At 47.7% G+C, this 21,016-nt stretch overlaps 1 protein-coding gene and 1 long non-coding RNA gene across 3 annotated transcripts in view; one reads left to right on the top strand and one right to left on the bottom strand.

The window, feature by feature from the left end:
• XYLT1 (xylosyltransferase 1) overlaps positions 1-7,375 on the top strand; it is a 306,267-nt gene extending 298,892 nt beyond the window's left edge. The window contains exon 12 of the mRNA XM_025416408.3: positions 1,795-7,375. Coding sequence (XP_025272193.3) covers positions 1,795-2,117 — 323 coding nt within the window. The 3' untranslated portion in view covers positions 2,118-7,375. The remainder of the gene's footprint in view (positions 1-1,794) is intronic.
• The window catches only part of LOC112640327 (uncharacterized), a 389,014-nt gene that overhangs the window by 9,059 nt on the left and 358,939 nt on the right, over positions 1-21,016 (bottom strand). For both annotated transcript variants that reach the window (XR_003123978.3, XR_007411029.1), the window contains exon 8: positions 8,078-8,150. This is a non-coding gene — a long non-coding RNA (uncharacterized LOC112640327). The remainder of the gene's footprint in view (positions 1-8,077; positions 8,151-21,016) is intronic.

The following is a 21,016-nucleotide window of genomic DNA, read 5'->3' as shown; positions in this document are numbered from 1 at the left end:
TCATACGGTATCTTTCTTTGACTTGACTTCACTTAGCATCATACACTTGCGCTCCGTCCATGTTGTTGCACATGGCAAGATCTCATTCTTTTTTGGATTGAGTGCTATTCCACTGTATATACCGCTGTATACACCGCATCTTCTTCATCCATTCATCTATGGATGGATGCTTGAGCTGCTTCTGTAATTTGGCTATTGAAATAATGTCACAATCAACATAGGGGGTGTATGTTTACAGATTAGTGCTTTCCTACTCTTTGGGTAAATACCCAGTAGTGCAACTGTTGGATCGTAGAGTAGCTCTACTTTTAACTTTCTGAGGAACCTGCAGATTGTTCTCCAGAGTGGCCACGCCAGTTTGCACTTCCACCAGCAGCAACAGAGGCCTTCTTTTTCTCCACGGCCTCCGCCCACACCTGTTGTTTCCTGTCTTTTTTTATTTCAGCCATTCTGACAGATGTGAGGGGATACCCCCTTGTGGTTTTGGTTTGCAGTTCCCTGGTGATGAGTGATGTTGACCACCTTTCCATGGGTCTGTTGGCCCATCTGAATTTCTTCTCACTTCTAATTGGATTATTTGGGCTTTTTGGTGTGGGGTTGTAGAAGTTACTTTGGATCGTGACACCGGATGCCATTTTAAGCACTTAGCAGAAGTCAGCACATGACATCATGAAGCTCTCATAGAGTACTGGGCACTCTACTCATCTGTCAGGGAAAAGTGGGCACCGGGCATTGACGTCCAATGCCATACACCAGGCATGTAAGCCCCGGGCGATTCAGACCCAGACACCCTGATTGCCGTCCGTGCACTCACACACCAGGCTCTGCTCAGCAAGGCAGGGCTGTTAAGAGAGCCAGCTGAGGTCAACAGACCTGGAGTCCAACCTTGGCTCCAACGCTCATTAGCTCTGTGATGTGCAGAAAGGCATTTAATGAGGCCTTGCCTCTGCCCAGAATTCTGTCTCCCACGATCTGCAGGTGGCTTCCTTGTTCTCATTAACTGGCACTCAGCTCAGGTGACACCTCAGAGAGACCTTCCTTGCCCACCTCATCCAAAATAAACATCCTTGTCACTCTCTAACCCCGGGGGCAGCCAGCTCTTAGTGTAAAGGGCTAGACAGTAAATATTGCCCGCTCTGTGGGCTTCCTGTGGTCTCCGTCTCAATTACTCCACCGTGCCGTGGTGGCACGGCAGCAGCCACAAACAGCACGTCTGCAAAGAGGCATAGCTGTGTCCTAATGAAACTTTATTCTCGACACCTGGGCGGGTCAGATTTGGCCCAAGGGCCTCGGCGTGCCAACCCCCCGCCCTGACTCTGCACCCAGTGTAGTCTGTTCATGTTACTGATCTCCGATTAAACCGATCTTTCCTACTTCTTGTCTTCAGCCTCCCTCCACAGGGCTGTAATCTTATCTGGTTCATTTTAGGGCATGGAGTGGCATTAATCTTTACCAAATAAGTGAATGAATGGCTTGCAGATAGAGGGTTAGCAAGCATGTGTTGAATGAATGCCTTGCACAAGTAGGTGCTGGGGATGGATGGATGGTCAGTTGGTCTAGACTGTTGAGCTGCTCTGTAAGCCTGTGCTCAGTGGACAGACGAGCCCACAAAGTGGGCTCATGCTATGGAAGGACTGTCCCCACAGGCTGCTTCATCGTCTGCAACGGGGCTGCCGACACCACAGGAGATGGTCCCGTGCAGGACGTGGTGGCGTACAGTGCCCAGCGCGACGCACATGGTAGGCACCCACTTCGTGACTTGCGACCATCTCATGGTTTCCCTTTGGTTTTCAGAGGAGGCGCTGAAGCTGCACAACGGGCCCCTGCGCAGCGCCTACATGGAGCAGAGCTTCCAGAGCCTGAACCCCGTCCTCAGCCTGCCCATCAGCCCGGCCCAGGTGGAGCAGGCTCGGAGGAACGCGGGCTCTACGGGCGCCACGCTGGAGCACTGGCTGGACTCCCTGGTAGGCGGGACATGGACCGCCATGGACATCTGCGCCACAGGCCCCACTGCCTGCCCAGTCATGCAGACCTGCACCCACACGGCCTGGAGCTCCTTCAGCCCTGACCCCAAGTCAGAGCTGGGGGCTGTCAAACCCGATGGCCGTCTCAGGTAGCAGCGGGCACGCGTGGGCCATGGCAGATAAAGGGAAAGCAGCCAGAGGGCTGGTGGTGCCTGGACCCTGGCACCCCCCCCGCAGCCCCCAGGGGTGCCTTTTGTGAGAGGGGCTCTCCTGGCTACAGATTGAGGGAGAAGGAAGGTTTGGAGGTCAAGGCAGTTCCTGCCAACAACCGGCGTGTGGCACGCTGGCTCCTGGGGGTGAGGACTGCTCAGTCCCCGTGCCATGCTGGTCTTACCTCTTCTGGTTGATCCTCAGAGCTCCAGGTTCCTTGTTCCCCCCTCTCCGTGACCCAATCTCCCAGTCAAGTGATTCTCAGACTTTTATTTTGAGCAGAGTTTTGTTTACTAAGCGCAGTTGGAGGTAGACATTCAAGGTGTGGCTGCTCTGGTTGACGCCGGGGCACGCGTGTGAGCTTCTTTCTCAGAGCTCAGCCCACAGGGCGGTCCCTTTGCCCGATGGCACCCCCTGAGGGATCTTTCCAGAACCCAAGGGCTCTGCAAAACCCCATTTGAAAAGCACTGCCCAGACAGTGGGCTTGACTTCCAGCCCCACCCTTGGGCTCCCCTCTTTCTCCCCAGGGGAGGGGAGGGGGACTGGCTGAGCCTTTCACCAGCCCTTGTCGGGTTGACTTGTCCTTAGTAACTAGACGAGCAGGAGAGCCTTTTGATATGACATGGCCAAGGCTCCCCAAAGTGTGACTGCCAAGCATCCTGGGTTCCAGGCCGGCCTCCCTTTCTCCAGACTGCCCCATGAGGCGGCACAAATGGGATGAGGCTCAGCAGTGTAAGCATCAAGTCTCCCAGCCATTCATGGGCCGGGAGACCGGGACCGTGGCCATGCAACTCAGAGATGGTTGGAAGCAGACTCCTGAGCTGGACAGCCTGAGCCCTTGGGCGCGGAGGTTGGGCACTCAGACCTTTGTGAATCACTCCCCCGCCCCCGGTGCTGTAGGGAAGGGACCAGACTTTTCACATCCAGGATAAAGCATTTCAGATTTGGTTTTGAAAGTCCTGCCCTTCCTCCTCCGAGGTGCAAGCAGGCCCCTGTGATGTGCAGCAAGAGCGCCGGAAGCTTGAGTATCTGATCGGTTAAACCATAGTGTTATTCCAAATGCTTGAGTTGCCAGAAACCTGAACTGTGCCCCTGCTGTGTGCCTGGGAGGGCTGGCCCTGCTCCCCTGGAGAGCCCACCCCACAGCCCATTCCTCCGCCAATTCCACCCCCACCCGGGTGCAAGCTGTCCTACCCCGAAAGCCCGTCCTTGTGGGCGTGAGTGTGAAGGTACTACAGCCCTGTCCTCCTGACCTCTCGCCCCTGCCAGGCCGGAGAGGGACAGTTTCGGTATTTATTAGTTACGTTTTAGTCAATGACTAATGAGTAGGTGCTGCTTCTGCAGCTTGTCAGTTGTCTCTTACTAACTGAAGCTGCCTTTATTCACAAAAGGCCCCCCCTGCCTCCCCGTGTCTGTCTCTCTCCTGTCTGCTCTGCATGCTCCGTGTCCTCAGAGGAAGGCAGGGGTGTTGGCCACCATGAAGAGAACGCTTACACCAGCATCATCCGCTGGCTGAAAGCAGGGTGCCCTGGGGACACTGGAGGCTTACTCTTCCTCCAGCAGGGTGGCAGCCTCGGCCGGTCATGCAGAGCCTAGGATGTGACAAAATGACAGAATGAGGCTCCTTCCAAGCCTAGGAGGGAGAGAGATCCAGTTTGGGGAGAGGGTGAGTGATCAGACTGAGAGCCGGCCACTGTCAACAGGGGCTCCAGGGACCTCGGGGTGGTCTTGCTGAGAAAGCCCAGATCATCTCTCAATGAGCCTGCAGCATCTAGGAGCCCCGAGGGCCAGGCCACAACCTCCTTGCCCCCACCTCCCCCTCAAGGAACCTTCCTACTCTATTCACCCTCCTCTCCAGGCCGCTAGGACTCCCGTGTTTTCCACAGTGTCCTGTGCGGAGCTCGGCCCCGCGTCCAGCGTGGGGCTGCCGAACCCCACTCCCCCGACCCCCAGAACAAGCAGAGATAAGGCTGAGCCAGTGGACTGTGGGTACGATCCCTACCCCCTCCCTGCTCACCCCAAGGAATTCTGGAAGCCAGGCAGTCACACCCAGTGTTTCTCTAAGGACTTTTGTTTTTGGACCAAGGAAAAACTTGGCAGATTAGAAAAAAAAAATCTAAACAAAAGGTGATGTTTTCCCAGGGGTCACAGTAACAGGTGAACTTTTTTATCTGCCTAAGAGTGAGTGGTGAAGGGCCCAGGGATAGAGCTGCTGGGACCCAACAACGTGAGGAGGTGGTCCCCGGAACCCTATGACCTCTGAAGTCCAGCCCCTGGCTCATTGACCCAGGTGCCCGGGGTCTGCCGGGGGAGAAGGAAGCCTTCAAAAGGGCGTGGCACCCTGTGTGATTTCCCAGCCAGCCCAACCAGTGACGCTTAGATGGAGCCAGTCTTTTGGAGTCCCCCCGCCCAGGGCACGCACAAAACGGTCTCCCACGACCCTGTGTTTAACAAGGAGGCTGTTTCCTCCCTTTGGAAAAAGACCTTGCCGGTCAAGTCAGGAGCCCTTTGGGCTTCATTTCCCTCTTTGCTAAAGTTTTAAATTGCCAGTGCACTCAGAGGACGAGCCAGACCACACGGGCCCCCAAAAGGGGCGTCTGGCGCTCTGGTTTACAGGTACAAGGAGGGCAGTGGCTGGAACCTCGATCTCTTGGCCGGGAGGGTGCAGAGTAGAGTGAAGCGGCTGTGGAATGTGGGGCTTTAGCCAAGGCCCCTTACACAGCTGAGTCCACCAGGGACTCAGGACACAAGCTCCCCACCAGCACCCGAGGGGGAGCGCACTAGGAACATCTGTGGGCCAAGCCCTGCCAGTCAGAACCACTCCGCAGGAGGGGCCATAAATACCAACATTACTGTATAATCCAGTAGGGCGTGGTGGGGACTGTGGTCTGCTGGCGTGCACACGGTTGGCTGCAGCCCATCTTTGCACATTGTACATGCGGAATCTTCCAGATTTTCATAGGAAATTTGATGTTCAAGTGTCGGCAAGGTTTTGTTCTGCTTTGTTGGATTTTTTGGTTTTGAGTGTGGGCCAAGAGAAATTCCACAGTTGATCCCATGCACTGCCAGCTACCTCTGCAGTCTAGAGCGATGGTTTATTGATGAGGTTAGGCAGGGTCCTGGTGGAGGAGGCAAAGAGCCCCCAGTAGGAAGGGGCAGGAATTAGAGCTCATTTCACTGATGGCTCTGAAGGTTCCACCCCGGAGAGATGGTCCCACAGAGAAGCGTCCCAGAAGAACTGGATTGTCAGGCTGTCCTGGTCCCAAGACGGTGCTTAAAAAAATAAAAATTTAGAGACCTGACCTAAGGAGGCCCACAGCTTCCAGAATTTGAGCCCACCCAGGCGGAGGTGACGAGGACAGGGTCCCGGGAGGAGGGACGTGTCAGCCCGCCCCCACTCTCAACAAGTCCCACGTTAGAGCAGCCGTCTTGGCACACGTTTTGGAAGCCATGCTGGAGCTGAGCTTGCTCCCGGGATGCCCTCTCAGACTCAGTAACCTTACTTGGCCCTTGGGTCTACCACAGGCGCTACCTCATTGTGTCCGCTAAGAAGTTTACCTGGGGGAGGGGGAAATCATTAGGTGTCCCAAATGTGCTCGAGCTGAATGTACAATCTATGCAAATTTCTCTCCCCCTCTCTGTGTCTGAGTCTCTCTCTCTCTCTCAATTTTATTTGGTTTGGTTTTGTTTGCAAACAAGATACTGTATAGACCCCTCTTAAGACTGAGGAGGGCTTTCATGCACCACGTGTGTCTACCCCTCACGTTGTCTTTGGTTCTGTCCTCGCCGAGGCCCTCCCTCCCTATCCCCTCCATCTGGCTGGGAACCCTCCAACTGCCTCTGCCCCCCCGGAGCTCCCCAGGAAAGCAGGTCCTGCCCCCTGGCACCCCCATCCCTGGCACCCCTGGCACACCATCTCTCCTCCATCCCTCCCTCCCACTTGCTTCTCCTCCCCTGCTCCCCACCCTTTCCCCCCAAAAAGCCTTAGGTTTCTCCTTTTTGAAATGTGGCCTTACAATTCTTTCTGGAAAGCTGACTGCCCTCTCCCTCCGACTTCCACCAACATCCGAGAAGAAAGAGCATCCTGCAGCTCTCGTGGCCACCTCCTCAGCCAGGGGCTGCCAATCTGTAGCTTGGAGCCACGACAGAAAGAGAAGGATACTCTCCTGTTGTTCCTCTGGGTGCAACGAAGGCTTGGGTGCTCCCATCAGCCAGCTCGGGCGGCACGCTGTCAGCGCACACTGCCGAGGCTCGGGTCCCTGGGGGGCGTCAGCACCCACTCTCCCACCCGCCCTCTCCCCACCCAGGCTGGGTGACTTGATGCGCTTCATTCAGGAGAGTCTCTCGAGCTCTCTCTCCATCTTTCCTGCCTGGAAAGGGAGAGAACTTTCCATATTCCCAGCGGATGGGTTGTGTTCTCAAAGGGATCACACTCCCAACTTCCTTCGCTCCAAGTTCTGTTGGAGGCCAAAGACAACCCCCCCCTCCCACCCAGGGTTCTCCTAGGAAATTCACTGGAATTGAGCGCAACCGTCCTGAGAGTCCTCTCTCCGTCTTTCTGTTTTGTTTTTAATATGTTGTCAGTAGCGTTTGTTTTGGGTATTTTTTTTTAGAGGCCTCACAATAAGTTATTACTGTCCCTCTCATTTTTTTTCAAAAACATGTGGTGATATAGTTTTTAAAAATAACTATTTTGTTATAGATCATGAGATGCATAAAACTGTACAGAACTATTTTGTAATGTATTGATTTAAAAAAAATCTGTAAATAAAGTTTAAAAAAAGAATTCCAATGGCACACATGGAAGGATGTAGATATTTTGCTATTTATTTAAAGGACTATTTTAAGAGAGGTTGAACTATCTGAAATTGACCAGTAATCAAAATTCCGATCATACGAACGCTTTTCCTCGAGGTGTAGACCGTGATTCTCAGAAGCGATTGCACTACCCGCCCATTTTTGCACCTTTTTCTGTATCTTCATTTAGCAGAAAAACAACAACGAAATTGTGCCTTAGCTGTATTTTTTTGTCTAGGGAGTTTGTTTCTGTCTGACAAAGCAAAACTTTTTGCAGAAAACAGTGGATGTATTAAATACTGTATCATACCAAAAACACTGCAGGTGTATATAGATGCTTCTGTCATTCTGTGTTTTCAGATGCAGAATTTTAAAATTAAAAAAAAAATACTGTCTTTATGGAACAGTGGCTGCATGGCTTCTCTTCAGCAACGTCCTGCATCTTTACCAAATCCAGTGCTCCCTCCCCTCCTCTGTTAGGTGATTACAAAATCTGTCGTCCAACTTGGACTGCCCAGACCCCAGGCATGAGCTGGGCCTCCCCTCGGAAAACCTGGATGTGTGGACATACTGCCTAATCCGGCCTGCTGTCCTCTCTCAATGACATTATTGCAGCACCCTCCTGCACACAATTCCCTGGTTGATGTAGAAGTGGGTGGTTTTAGATCCTTTGGTAAGTAGAGGCCAGCCAGGAAGGGCTGCCTTTAAAAGTAACAGCTGGCTGTGTAGCAAACACATTTCCCTTTCCTCCTCACCACAAGGCTAGACCATGTTTCCCATACTTCCTCATGCATAGGGGTGGCCTTGTGGCCACCTTCTGACTCATGAAATGTGGGTGGAAGGGGCGCAGGGCAACTGCAGACCCAACCCAAAAAAATGTCCAGCTCAAATGTCTTGAATCATCTTGGTTTGGAGCATTCATGAGTCACTCTGCGCTACTCTTCCTAGAAACCTCACAAAGCACCCCATCTAAAGGAGGTAAGGAGCCAGATCCCTGGATAGACACATGGAAGGCCACCTGACCAGCCCCTCCTAACTGGTGACCAGGACACGAACCATGTGTTGTAGACCCATTTGAGAATCTGTGTTATAGCAAACAGCCATACCTTAAATCCTTGCTCATCCAGAAATGGCAATTCAGAGGTTCCTCTGCAAAATCTGAATCTCGGCCCCTTCGTTCTGCAAGGAAGAGATACAGAGACTCCAATGGGTAAAGTGATTGGCTTGAAGTTACGAAGATACAAGCTACTAGCATTGTGGTCAGAACCTGCACCAGAACCCTTCTCGGGTCTTTAGGAGGACTGGTTCTCTATCCTTGGGTTGGCCTCACTGCTGTGTTTATATTTGGCTCCCTCAAGGCCGTGGATGGGGACGGAGTGCCCAGGTGGCAGGATGGCAGAGAGAACTGCTAACTCACCCTTCAACATCCTTAAAGGCAGAGAGTGCAATGAGACCCAAATGGGACTGCACAACCAGAACACAACAGGCTAGAGAGACGGTGACTTTAGGTTAGAGGTGGGGGCCGCAGGTTGTCATGGCGGCTTGCCCTGAATTCCACATTGTATCATGCCCCATTCAGGACTTCCAGGGAAGATGGCAGAGCAGGAGGGCTATAGGCTCACCTGGTCCCAAGGACAGACCTACAGGGAACACCAGGTCAGTGTAAAAAACCCAGAACACAACCGGAACACTGACAGAACAGGCTCTCCGGGGCTAAATGTAGAGAAGAGGCCACATCAAAGGGGGTGGGAGGGCCAGAGACATGGGCAGGAGCCAGACCGTGGGACTGTCTGCAAGCCAGAGGGATGGCACAGGCAGAGAGAGGGGAGCAGACCCCACACCAGGCACCCGAGACATAGGAGACCTGCACTGGGAAGTTGAGTTCCCCAAATGTGTGCCTTTGAAAACCAGAGAGGCCTAACTTCAAGTTGTTATGATCAGGAGGGCTTAATATCTGCAACTTTCAGAATCAGCAGGTTCGACTCTGGGAGAGCCGAGAGAGAGCAGCGGTAAACAGTGTTGCTGCCCTTAAATAAAGAGGCAGCTCAACAACCAGCCCATGGAGATAAGAGTATAGAAGCAGCAGTCTGAAAAAGGCCTGGGGTATACGAAAGGGAGAGTGATTTACTGATCTCAGAGCATGTCCCAGAGGGACAGAGATCACTGGGAAACTCCTCCAGGAACAAAGGCACTATTTCTCTCCCACCCACCCCCCTTCCCCAGCATAAACACGCCACCAGTGGGAACCAGCACAGGGCTGACTTTCACTACCCAACTCACACACATCCTGCCTCACCATCCAGCACTGCACTTCAGCACATCTGCACCCCCACCTCAACACACACAGGCCGAGGACCCTCCTGCCGAGGACCAGCTGCTCACAAACCTCGCTAACACCACCACCCAGCTGCCCCTAGCCCCAGTGCATTGCAGATCTACCCCTCACCCCTGACACCCTCTTGGCCAGAGCCCATCCACACTAACTGCCTGTCAGGGGCCAGGACCACTCCAAACGACTCCTTGCTCAGGGCAAGAGACAGCTGACCATGCAAACCAGTCCAACTAACCAGAGCAGTTGGTGGGGGCTGGGAAGAAATCTTGTCTGATTGCAGAACAGTCCACCTACCAATGAAGGCTACTCAGGAGACAGCACAAGGAAAGTGGTCTACAGTTGAGTGCTGCTACATCTCTAGCAAACGCATAGTCTGACTCACCTAAAGCCCAAGGTGGCCCCAGACTGGCCTGCTAACACAGGGACCAAACCCTGCCCACAGCAGTCAAACAGCCACTGCAGATGACTGAACTGAAGCCAGATGTGGCTCAGCCACAATAGGGCACTTGCATCACACCGAGGAGACACCCCTGAGGCACCAGGTTCTGGTCAATAGGGGACACAGTTCTGCAGGCCATTACTTACTTTTTTTTAAGGTTTTATTTTTCATTTTTTTGAGAAAGAACACAAATCAGGAGGGGAGGGGAAAGGGAGAAGCATATTTCCCACTGAGCATGGATCTCAACACGGGGCTCAATCCCAGGACCCCAGGATCATGACCTAAGCCAAAGACAGATACTTAGCCAACTGAGGCACCCAGGCACCCCAAGGCCACTACTTTCAACAGCAAGAAACATAGCTCACTTTGCTAATAGAAAACAAGACACAGAACTTAGGCAAAATGAGGAGAAAGAGGAGTATGTTCCACAAGAAAGAACAGGGCAAAATCACATCAAGAGAGCTAAACAAAATGGAGATAAGTGATGTGTCTGATAAGAAATTTAATGATAATAAAGACACTCACTGGACTGGGGGAAAAAGTGGAGGACATCAGTGAGACCCTTCACCAAGAGATAAAAAAAAAAAAAAGAACCAATCAAAGATAAAACACAGTAAGTGAAACTAAAAATGCACTTGATGAGAGACTTTCTGGGAAGATGCCAGAGAAAGAGGACTCTAAACTCACCTTGTCCCATGGATACAACTAGGTAACACATCAGAGCAAACACCCACAAAAGGACCCCAAAGACTTGCCCAACAAACTCCACCACTAAATGCAGAGAAGAGGTCACATCGAAGAGGGTAGGAAGGGTGAGAGCACAGAGGGAACCTAAGCCCTGTGGGTCTGACCGCCAGAGGGGAGAGCCATGGGTGCAGAGAGAGGCAAGAAATAGTCTATCATACCAGGGAGCCTGCAAGGGGAAGAGAAATCCCCATAGCATTTGACTTTGAAAACCAGAGGAGCCAAATTTTGTAAGTGATTACAACCAGTGGGCCATAAAGCCACTGAACCTTATGAATTAGTGGGCTCGGCTCTGAGAGAGCCCAGAGGGCAACAAGCAGCTGAGTCCCCACCCATAAGGAGACAGCACAACAAACAACCTGCATCTCTGCATAGAAACAGCAGTTTGAAAGGCACCAAAGGCTCATGTGAGGGGAAAATTGGTTAATAACCTCAGAGTTCCCTGAGGGACCTCTCCATGAACGAAGGGGCTGGCAGGTGACATTTCCTTCCCCAGCCCCCCATCATAGACACACAGCCACCTTTGGAAACCAACATGACATCAGCCTCCAAGGTGGCTGCACTTCGCCTGCAGAGAAGACAAGCACTGCCTAGCTAAAACTGCACTTCCGCCTACTCACTAGTTTCAAGAGGAAGAGACAAAACTGACACTGCTGACATACAGCAATCGACACAGAGAGTTAGACAAAATGAGGAGAAAGAGGACTATATCACAAATGAAAGAACAGGACAAAACCACAGCAGGAGACCTAAGTAAAATGGATCTAAGTAACATGCCTGATAGGGAGTTTAAAGTAATGATCAGAAAGATACTCACTGGACTTGAGAAAAGAGTGGAGGATATCAGTGACCTTAACAAAGAGACAGAAAACATAAAAAGGAATCAGAGATGAAGAACTCAATAAATGAAATTTAAAATACACTAGATGGATAATAGCAGGCTAGGAGAAACAAAGGAATGAATTAATGAACTAGAAGAGTTAAGCTGAACAAATGAGAGGAAAAAAGAATTATACAAAGTAAGGATAGACTTAGGAAATTAAGTGACTCCCTCAAGCATAATAACATTCACATTATAGGGATCACAGAGAGGAAAGGGGTAGAGCATTTATTTGAAGAAATAATAGCTGAAAACTTCCTGAATCTGAGGCAAGAAATAGATCCAGGTCTAGGAGACACAGAAAAGCACTCCCTGCTCCACCAAATCAACCAAAGGAAGTCCACACAAGAAACATACTTATTAAAATGGGGGAAAAAATACTGATAAACATTTTAAAAGGAGCAAGAGAAAAGTTACATACAAAGGAAACTCCATAAGGCTATCAGTGGATTTTTCAGCATAAACTTTGAAGGCCAGAAAACAGTGACATGATCTATAAAAGTGCTAAAAGGGAAAAATCTACAGCCAAGAATACTCTATCCAGCAAGACTATCATTCAGAATCGAAGGAGAGAGAGAAAGTTTCTCAGACAAACAAAACCTGAAGGAGTTCATGATCACTAAACCAGTCCTGGAAGTAATGTGGGGTGTTTTTTTTTTAAGATTTAATTATTTATTTGAGGGGGACAGGGAGAGAGAGAACCTCAAGCAGACTCCCCACTGAACACAGAGCCTGACATGGGCCTCAATCTTATGACCCTGAGATCATGACCTGAGCTGAAATCAAGAGTCAGACACTTAGCCACTGAGCCATGCAGTCACCCCAGCCCTGCAAGAAGTATTAAAAGAGATGCTTTGAATGGAAAGAAAAGGCTATAAGTCAAAGTATGAAAAGTAGAGCACACAAAAGCAGTAAGAACAAGTTTGTCTCTAAAAAATCAGTCCAGGAATTCACAAAATAAAAGGATGTAAAATATGACACCATTTACTTTAAACATGGTGGAGAAGAGGAGTAAAGAACTGGTTCAAACTTAAGTGACCATCAACTTAACATAGACTGCTAAATGCAGAAGGTGGTATATAGAAACCTAATGGTAACCACAAATCAAAAACCATTAATATAGATACAAATAATAAAGACAAAGGGATCCAAGTATATCACTAAAGAAAATCAGCAAACCATGAGAGAACGTACAAGAAGAAAAGATCAGAGAAAAACTACAATAACCCTAGAACAAGTAACAAAATGGCAATAAATACACATTGCTTTGATAATTGCTTTGAATGTAAATAGACTGAACACTCCAATCAAAAGATCTAGAGTTACACAGTAGATTAAAAAAACAAGACCCATCGGTATGCTGCCCACAAGAGATTCCTTCCAGGCCATAGACACCTACAGATTGATGGGGAGGGAATATAGAAACATTTATCATGCAAATGGAGGTCAAAAGAAAGCTAGAGTAGCAATATTTATATGGGACAAAACAGACTTTAAAACAAAGACAGGAGAAGCCCTGGTGGCCTAGCGGTTTAGCGCCACCTTCGGCCAGGGGTGTGATCCTGGAGACCTAGGATCAAGTCCCACATCAGGCTCCCTGCATGGAGCCTGCTTCTCCTTCTGCCTGTGTCTCTGCCTCTCTCTCTGTGCCTGTCATGAATAATAATAATAATAATAATAATAATAATAATAATAATAAATCATTAAAGCAAAGACAGTAAGAAGAGACAAAGGAAACTATATAATTCTGAAGAGGACAATCCAACAAAAAGATATAAAAATTGTAAATATTTATGCCCACAGCATAGGAGCACCCAAATAAATAAAACAGTTAATAACAAACATAAAAGAACTAATTGATAATAATATAATAATAGTAGGGGACTTTAACAGCCCACTTATATTGATGGACAGATCATCCAAGCAAATAAACAAAATCAACAAGGAAACAGTGCTTTTGAATGACAAATTAGACCAGATGGATTTAACAGATATATTCAGAACACTCTGTTCTGAAACATCAGAATACAAATTCTTTTCAAGTGGACACAGAACATTCTCCAGAATAGATTACAAATTAGGCCTCAAAACAAAGCTTACCAAAATCAAAGAGTCGAAGTCACACCATACCTATTTTCAGACCACAATGCTATGAAACTAGAAATCAACCACACACACAAAAAAAAAAAAAAAAGAGAGAGAGAGAGAAAGAATCTGGAAAGACCACAAATATGTGGAGGTTCAATAACATGCTACTAAACAATGAATGGGTAAAAATAAAAGAAGAAATCCAAAAGTACATGGAGACAATGAAAATGAACACACAATGGTGCAAAACATTTGGAGTATAGCAAAAGCAGTCCTAAGAGGGAAGTTTAGAGCAATCCAAGCTGCTCCCAAGAAGAAAATTTCAAATAAACAACCTTACCTTACACCTAAAGGAGCTGGAAAGAGAACAACAAAGAAAATCCTAAACCAGCAAAATAAAGGAAATAATAAAGATGAGAGCAGAAATAAATACAGAAATTTTAAAAAACAATAGAACAGGCCAATGAAACCAGGAGCTGCTTCTTTGAAAAGATCAATGTAATTGATAAAGCTCTAACTAGACTCATCAAAAACAAAAACAAAAAACAAAAACAAAACAGAGAGAAAGGACTCAAAATCACAATTGAAAGGAGAAAATAAGGGCAGCCCCAGTGGCTCAGCAGTTTAGCGCCACCTTCAGCCCAGGGTGTGACCCTGGAGACCTGGGATCAAGTCCCACATCTGGCTCCCTGCATGGAGCCTGCTTCTCCCTCTGCCTGTGTCTCTGCCCCTCTCTCTCTCATAAATAAATAAAATCTTTAAAAATATTTTTAAAAAGAAAGGAGAAATAACAGCACAACAGAAATACAAAAAATTGTAAGAGATTATGAAAAACTGTATGGCGACAAAGTAGACAACCTAGAGGAAATGGATAAATTCCTAAAACAACATCTAAACTACCAAAACTGAAACAGGAAGAAATAGAAAATGTGAACAGACCAATTACCAGCAAGGAGACTGAAGCAGTAATCAAAAAACTCCCAACAAGCAAAAAGTCCAGGACCAGATGACTTTCACAGGTGAATTCTACCAAACATTTGAAGAATTAATACCTATTCTTCTCAAACTATTCCAAAAACTAGAACACAAAGGAAAAGGAACCAAATTCATTCTATGAGAGCAGCATTAATTTGATATCAAAAGCAGATAAAGACAGCACTAAAAATGAGAACTACAGGTAATTTCTCTGATGAACAGAGATGCAAAAATCCTCAATGAAATACTAGCAAACTGAATCCAACAATACATGTTTTTTAAAAAATCATTGACCACAATCAAATGGGATTTATTCCTGGGCTGCAAGCGTGGTTCTGTATTCACAAATCAATCAGTGATACATTCCATCCGTGAGAGAAAGGAGAAGAACAATATGATCATCTCAATAGAGGCATAAAAAGTACAATGTCCATTCATGATAAAAACCCTCAATAGGGACGCCTGTGTGGCTCAGCAGTTGAGCACCCGTCTTCTGCTCAGGGAGTGATCCCAGAGTTTCCTGATTGAGTCCCTCATCGGGCTCCCTGCAGGGAGCCTGTTTCTCCCTCTGCCTGTGTCTCTGCCTTTCTGTGTCTTTCATGAATAAGTAAATAAAATATTTTTTTTAAAAACCCTCAACAAAGTAGGTTTGGGCCACATATGAAAAACCAGCAGCTAACATCATCCTTAATAGAAAAAAACTGAGAGTTTTACCTGCTAAAGTCAGGAACAAGACAAGGATGTCCACTCTTGCCACTTTTATTCAACATAGTACTGAAAGTCTTAGCCACAGCAATCAGACAACAAAAAAGAAATAAAAGGCACCTGAATTGGAAAGGAAGAAGTAAAATTTCCGCTAAATGCAGATGACATGATACTATATATAGATACTATACATATACTAAATGCAGTAGACATGATACTATCTACAGATACTGAAGACCACCAAAAAACTACTACAGCTGACAGATGGATCTGGGAAGGTCACGGGATACAAAATCAATGTGCAGAAATCCACTGCATTTCTATACACTAATACTGAAGCAGCAGAAGGAGAAATTAAGAAAACAATCCCATCTACAATTGCACAAAAATAGTAAAATACACAGGAATAAGCCTAACCAAAGAGGTGAAAGACCTGTATTCTGAAAACCATAAAACACCAATGAAAGAAATTGAAGATGACATAAAGACATGGAAAGATATTCCATACCTGTGGGTTGGAAGAAAAATATTGTTAAAATGTCTACACTACCCAAAGCAATCGACTCATTTAAAAATTCAATTTCGGGCAGCCTGGGTGGCTCAGCGGTTTTGCGCCACCTTCAGTCCGGGGTGTGATCCTGGAGAACCAGGATCGAGTCCCGTGTCAGGCTTCCTACATGGAGCCTGCTTCTCCCTCTGCCTGTGTCTCTGTCTCTCTTTCTCTCTGTTTCTCTCATGAATAAATAAATAAAATCTTTAAAAAAATAAAAATAAAAAACAAAAATTCAATCTCTACCAAAATATCATCATCATTTTTTTTACAGATCTAGTGCAAACAATCCTAAAGTCTGTATGGAACCACAAAAGACCCCAAATAGCCAAAGCAATCTCAAAGATGAAGAGCAAAACTGGAATCATCACAATCTCCCATTTCAAGAAATATTACAAAGTTGTAATAATCAAAAAGGTATGGTGCTGGCACAAAAATAGACACATAGGTCAGCAGAATAGAGTAGAAAGCTCAGAAATAAACCCACGATGTTATGGTCAATTAATCTTTGACAACAGAGGCAAGAATATGCAATGGGAAAAAGACAGTCTCTTCAAAAAAAAAATGGCATTAGGAAAGGTGGACAGCTACATGCAAAAGAATGAAACTGGACCCCTTTCTTATGCCAGCAGCAAACTCAAAATGGATTAAGAATCTAAACGAAAAAAAAAAAAAAAAAACCTAAACATGAGACCTGAAACCATGAAAATCCTAGAAGAGAAACAAGGGCTGTAACAACATTTTTCTAGATGTCTCCTGAGGCAAGGCCAACAAAAATAAACTATTGGACTACATCAAAATTAAAAGCTTCTGCATAGCAAAGAAAGCAATCAACAAAACTAAGAGACAGCCTATGGGAGAACATATTTGCAAATGCCATATCCAATAAAGGGTTAGGATCCAATATATATGAAGAACGTCTAAAACTCAATACCAAAAAACCCCACAAATAATCCAATTAAAAATGGCAGAAGACATGAACAGACATTTCTCCAAAGATGCTATGTGGATGGCCAGCAAAAAGATGCTCAACATCACTCATCATCAGGGAAATGCAAATCAAAACCACAATGAGATGTCACCTTACACCTGTCAGAATGGCTAAACTCAAAAACACAAGGAACAACAGATGCTGGCCGAGAATGTGGAGAAAAAAGAATCCTGGTTCCCTGTGAGTGGGAATGCAAACTGGAGCAGCCTCTTTGGAAAACAGTATGGAGGTTCCCCAAAAAATTAAAAATAGAACAATCCTATGATCCAGTAATCACACTACTGAGTATTTACCTGAAGAATACAAAACACACTAATTTGAAAGGATATATGCCACCCTATGTCTATTATAGCTTTCCTGACAATAGCCAAGATCTGGAAAGATCCCATGTGTCCATCAACAGGTGAAAAGATAAAGACGATGTGGTATATAAACACAATGGAAATATTAAGTCACAAAAAACAATGAAATCTTGCCATTTACAATGTGGATGGATCTAGAGAGTATAATGCTAAGTGAAGTCAGAGGAAGACAAATACCACACTATTACATTCATTTGTGGAATTTCAGAAACAAAGGGAAAAGGGGACAAACAAAAAAAAGCAGATTCTCAACTATAGAGAACGCACTGATGGTTACCAGAGGGGAGGGGGAGGATGAAATAGCTGAAGAGGATAAAGAGTACACTTATCTTGATGAGCACTGAGTCATATGTAGAATTGTTGAATCACTAGATTGCACACCTGAAAATAATGTCCCAGGGTATGTTAACTATACTGGAATGAAAATAAATAAAAACAGAAATCAGCCAGAGGCGGCAAGTGATTTTGGAAAGATGGATGGATTCCAGATTCATTTGCTAAAACCCTTTTTCCATTTGAGTTTGTCCAAAGAGAAGTTCTCGAAAAAGGTTTGATTGCAGGGGAAGGGTAGACTTCTCAACTCTCCACAGGAGGAAGGCTCATACATGTCTCATCCGCTGCGGTGTTCTGAGCACCTAACACAGTAGCCCGGGCACAGGTACCTCAGTGTCTAGTGAATGAACAAGAGAATGAGGCCATATTTCCTAATTAACATATGGGCATGACGAGGTCATCCATCCAAGATGCTGTCTTTACATCTGATAGATAATAAAAACTTGCAAAACATGGGTTATTGTAAAGTCAACAGTGATTTTCCCCCCCTTCAATGATGACGTTTCTGGGCCTTTTTCACTAAAGGTTGGTTGGAATTTTTTTCTTGCTGATTTGTCTTGTCACATGTCACCTTTTGTTCAGAGAATAGCAGTGGTTGGCTCAAGTGCACCGGATTAATGGTTTTCAGGATTTTCCAAAGCAAAAACACAAAAACAAAAAGGGCACATTAAACCCCAATATATAAAAGAGAATTTAAAATTGGGGGGCGGGGGTTGGGAAGGCTGCTGTAGCTGAAATGGGAATGAAGTTCGGTTTTAGCAGTGCCCCTGGCCCTACCCCAAGCCCCCAGCCACATCCTGGGGTGACTCCAGGGGATGGGTCCCTTTGAAAGGCATGCCTCTGGTGGAACCAGCTAGGCCTTCTGACTGGTTGGGTTGAGGCCTTGCTGCCAGAGCGCCCAAAGCTGAGTTCCAGGTGGGCTCCTGAAAATCTCCACCGAGACCACAGGGTGGTTGGAGCCTCCTGCCCCTGGGTGTTCATGCGTGGCTGGTGCGCCCCACTGAGCTGCCTGGCCTCTGATGGCAAGTGCTAGCCTGAGAACCAAGCCAGCCCTCTAGCCCTGGATCCGCTACCAATTTGCCGTATGATCACAGGGGCTCTTGGCCCACACAGGGACTCCATCCCCGCACCTGCCCCAGGGGAAAAGGACCTCACTGACCACGGAGGTCCCTTAGGTTCGGATATGCAGGTGGAGAGTCGAAAGCTACCACTCAGCACCCAGCACAGAACGTGTAAGGTGCCAGCTGCTTCCAAGCAGCTAGTCTCAAAATAGATTTTTAACGTTCCTCTCTGCACTTGTCACTTGCAAGTCACAGTAAGCCAACTCACGGACATTTATTCAGAAGGACAAGTTGTTGGTGGGACGGCTGGGGGGCTCAGCGGTTGAGTGCCGCCTTAGGAACAGGGCATGATCCCAGGGTCCTGGGGTCGAGTCCCACATGGGGCTCCCTGCAGGGAGCCTGCTTCTCCCTCTGCCTGTGTCTCTGCCTCTCTTTCTGGTGTCAATCATGAATAAATAAATAAAATCTTAAAAAAAAAAAAAAAGACAAGCTGTCGCTTCATGAAACTGCAGAAGATACAAAGTACTTAAACAAGATACTGAGCACAAGAACGAGGGTGCTCTGGGGGGCTCAGAACCGCAATCTCGATCCTCATGATCCCCTTTATCTCCAATTCTGCTGGCCCCGGTTTGATTCTCTTCTCCCCCGCAGACAGCAGTGCCTCCTGAGAGAGAAAGGAGGCCTCCAGAAGCCCCTGCTGCTCGTCCTGCAAACTGCGGAACACAGAAACATCCATGGCTTTGGTCCTCCTTGCCAAACCACACACCTCTCAGGCCCATAGGCCCACCTCCATGACCAGGGGATTGGCTAAGAAACAGTGATTGGCAGCCCCAACCCAATCCCAGGGTCGGAGTGCAAGAAGAGCCTCCCCACCCCCCCACCCCCCCACCCCCCCACCCCCCGCCCTTTGCCTCCCCCAAGAGAATGGATGGTGCTGAACACACAAACACAGTCGATGTCCATCCACTTGTCCACCTCAGGCTCAGGTGGCGTCTCGGCCTCTGGGTCCGATTCGTTTCTCCTCTCAAGGCCTCCCCAAGGGCCCCCACCTAGCTCCTAGATCATTCCTTAAAGAGAAGGGGTCCAAGCCTATCTTGAGCAAATCATTTTAAATAAGGATCATAGGGATGGGTGCCGAAGATTTCAGCCTCACTTAATCAATCGTGGGGTATTTGTGCTCACGGGGCCCCCACGATGGATTTCTCCCCTCTCCTGGTGGCTGGGTGCACCGCCCGTGAAAGTACACTCCCCCCGACACCACACTCACCTGGGAGGCGGTGGCCGTGCCCTGCCAACTTGGTGCCTCTGCTTCTAAAAAGGGAGCTGATAGGAAAGCACTGGTTTAACCCCCTGGTAGAAAGCACCGGGCAGGGTGGGGGGCAGGAGGAGGGCACCAGACAGGCTGGTCGGGGTCGCTGTGGATTGGGTGGGACTCAGGAGGAATGGGGGGAACGCTTTTTCAAATCACAAGTCAAGACTGAACCCTTTACTGGGAATTTGCCAGTGCCTCTGACCACAAGAAGGGCCCCTTCACCAACTTCCGAGCTGGACCATCCAGTCCAAACACTGGTTTCATTAGGGATCAGCCGAGTCCAGTTTGGGCAGATTCCCTAACCTCTCAAGGCCTCAGCCTGCCCATCGGTGGCCGGGGACAGCTGTTCCCTACAGAGCTGCTGGCAGGACCTAAGAAGGGCCGCGCACCCGCCCTACACAGCCCTCCGCCTGCACACAGAGGAGCTCAGTGAGCACCCGCACCCCTGCCTCCACAGCCCAGAGGAAAGAGCTCCCCGGATGCAGGGCCAGGTGTGTCTTTTCGGCACATGCCAAAAGGACAGACACAGGGATGCCTGGGTGGCTCAGTGGTGTCTGCCTCTGGCTCAGGTCGTGACCCCGGGGTGCTGGGATGAGTCCCACATCAGGCTCCCTGCAGGGAGCCTGCTTCTCCCTCTGCCTGTGTCTCTGCCTCTCTCTGTGCCTCTCTCGTGAATAAATAAAATAAATATAAAATAAAATAAAATAAAATAAAATAAAATAAAATAATAAAATAAAATAAAATAAATAAATAAATAAAATAAAATAAAATAAAATAAAATAAAATAAAATAAAATACTTGACACAGAAAGCCATGGGACAGTGTTCAGTGAAGGCTCCATAACCCCACAATGTCTCCAGGGGCATTGCACTGAATCTGGTCTCCACAACTGTTCTTTTGGAGACTTGATGACTCCCTTGAGCCTCGATCCATGATAAGGTGCTCTGTATCACCTTGACTTCTGACATTCAAGTGAGATTTTTCTCCAACGTCCTGAACCGAGGGACACCCAGCGCTGTCCCCTTATCTCTTCGGAGATTCTTGGGGACTCTCAGGTCGGGCTGTAGCCCTGGGCTCCACACCCACTGAACCGGCTCCTCTAACAGATCACCCTTCTCTCCCGCAGGGGGTACCCCCTGCAATCCACGCCACACCACACTGCCCACTCCACGATAAGCACCCGATGCTACCGCCAAGATTCGTGGACGGAAGATGTTACCAGGGTTGTCAGGGAAGGTATCGCAGGACGGCATTTCAAATCATCTGGAATTTG

This window comes from Canis lupus, chromosome 6, assembly GCF_003254725.2.
Source record: "Canis lupus dingo isolate Sandy chromosome 6, ASM325472v2, whole genome shotgun sequence".
In the NCBI taxonomy this organism is placed as follows: Eukaryota; Metazoa; Chordata; class Mammalia; order Carnivora; family Canidae; genus Canis; species Canis lupus.
Note: the sequence above shows the minus strand (reverse complement) of the source record. Positions and strands in the feature narration are given on the sequence as shown.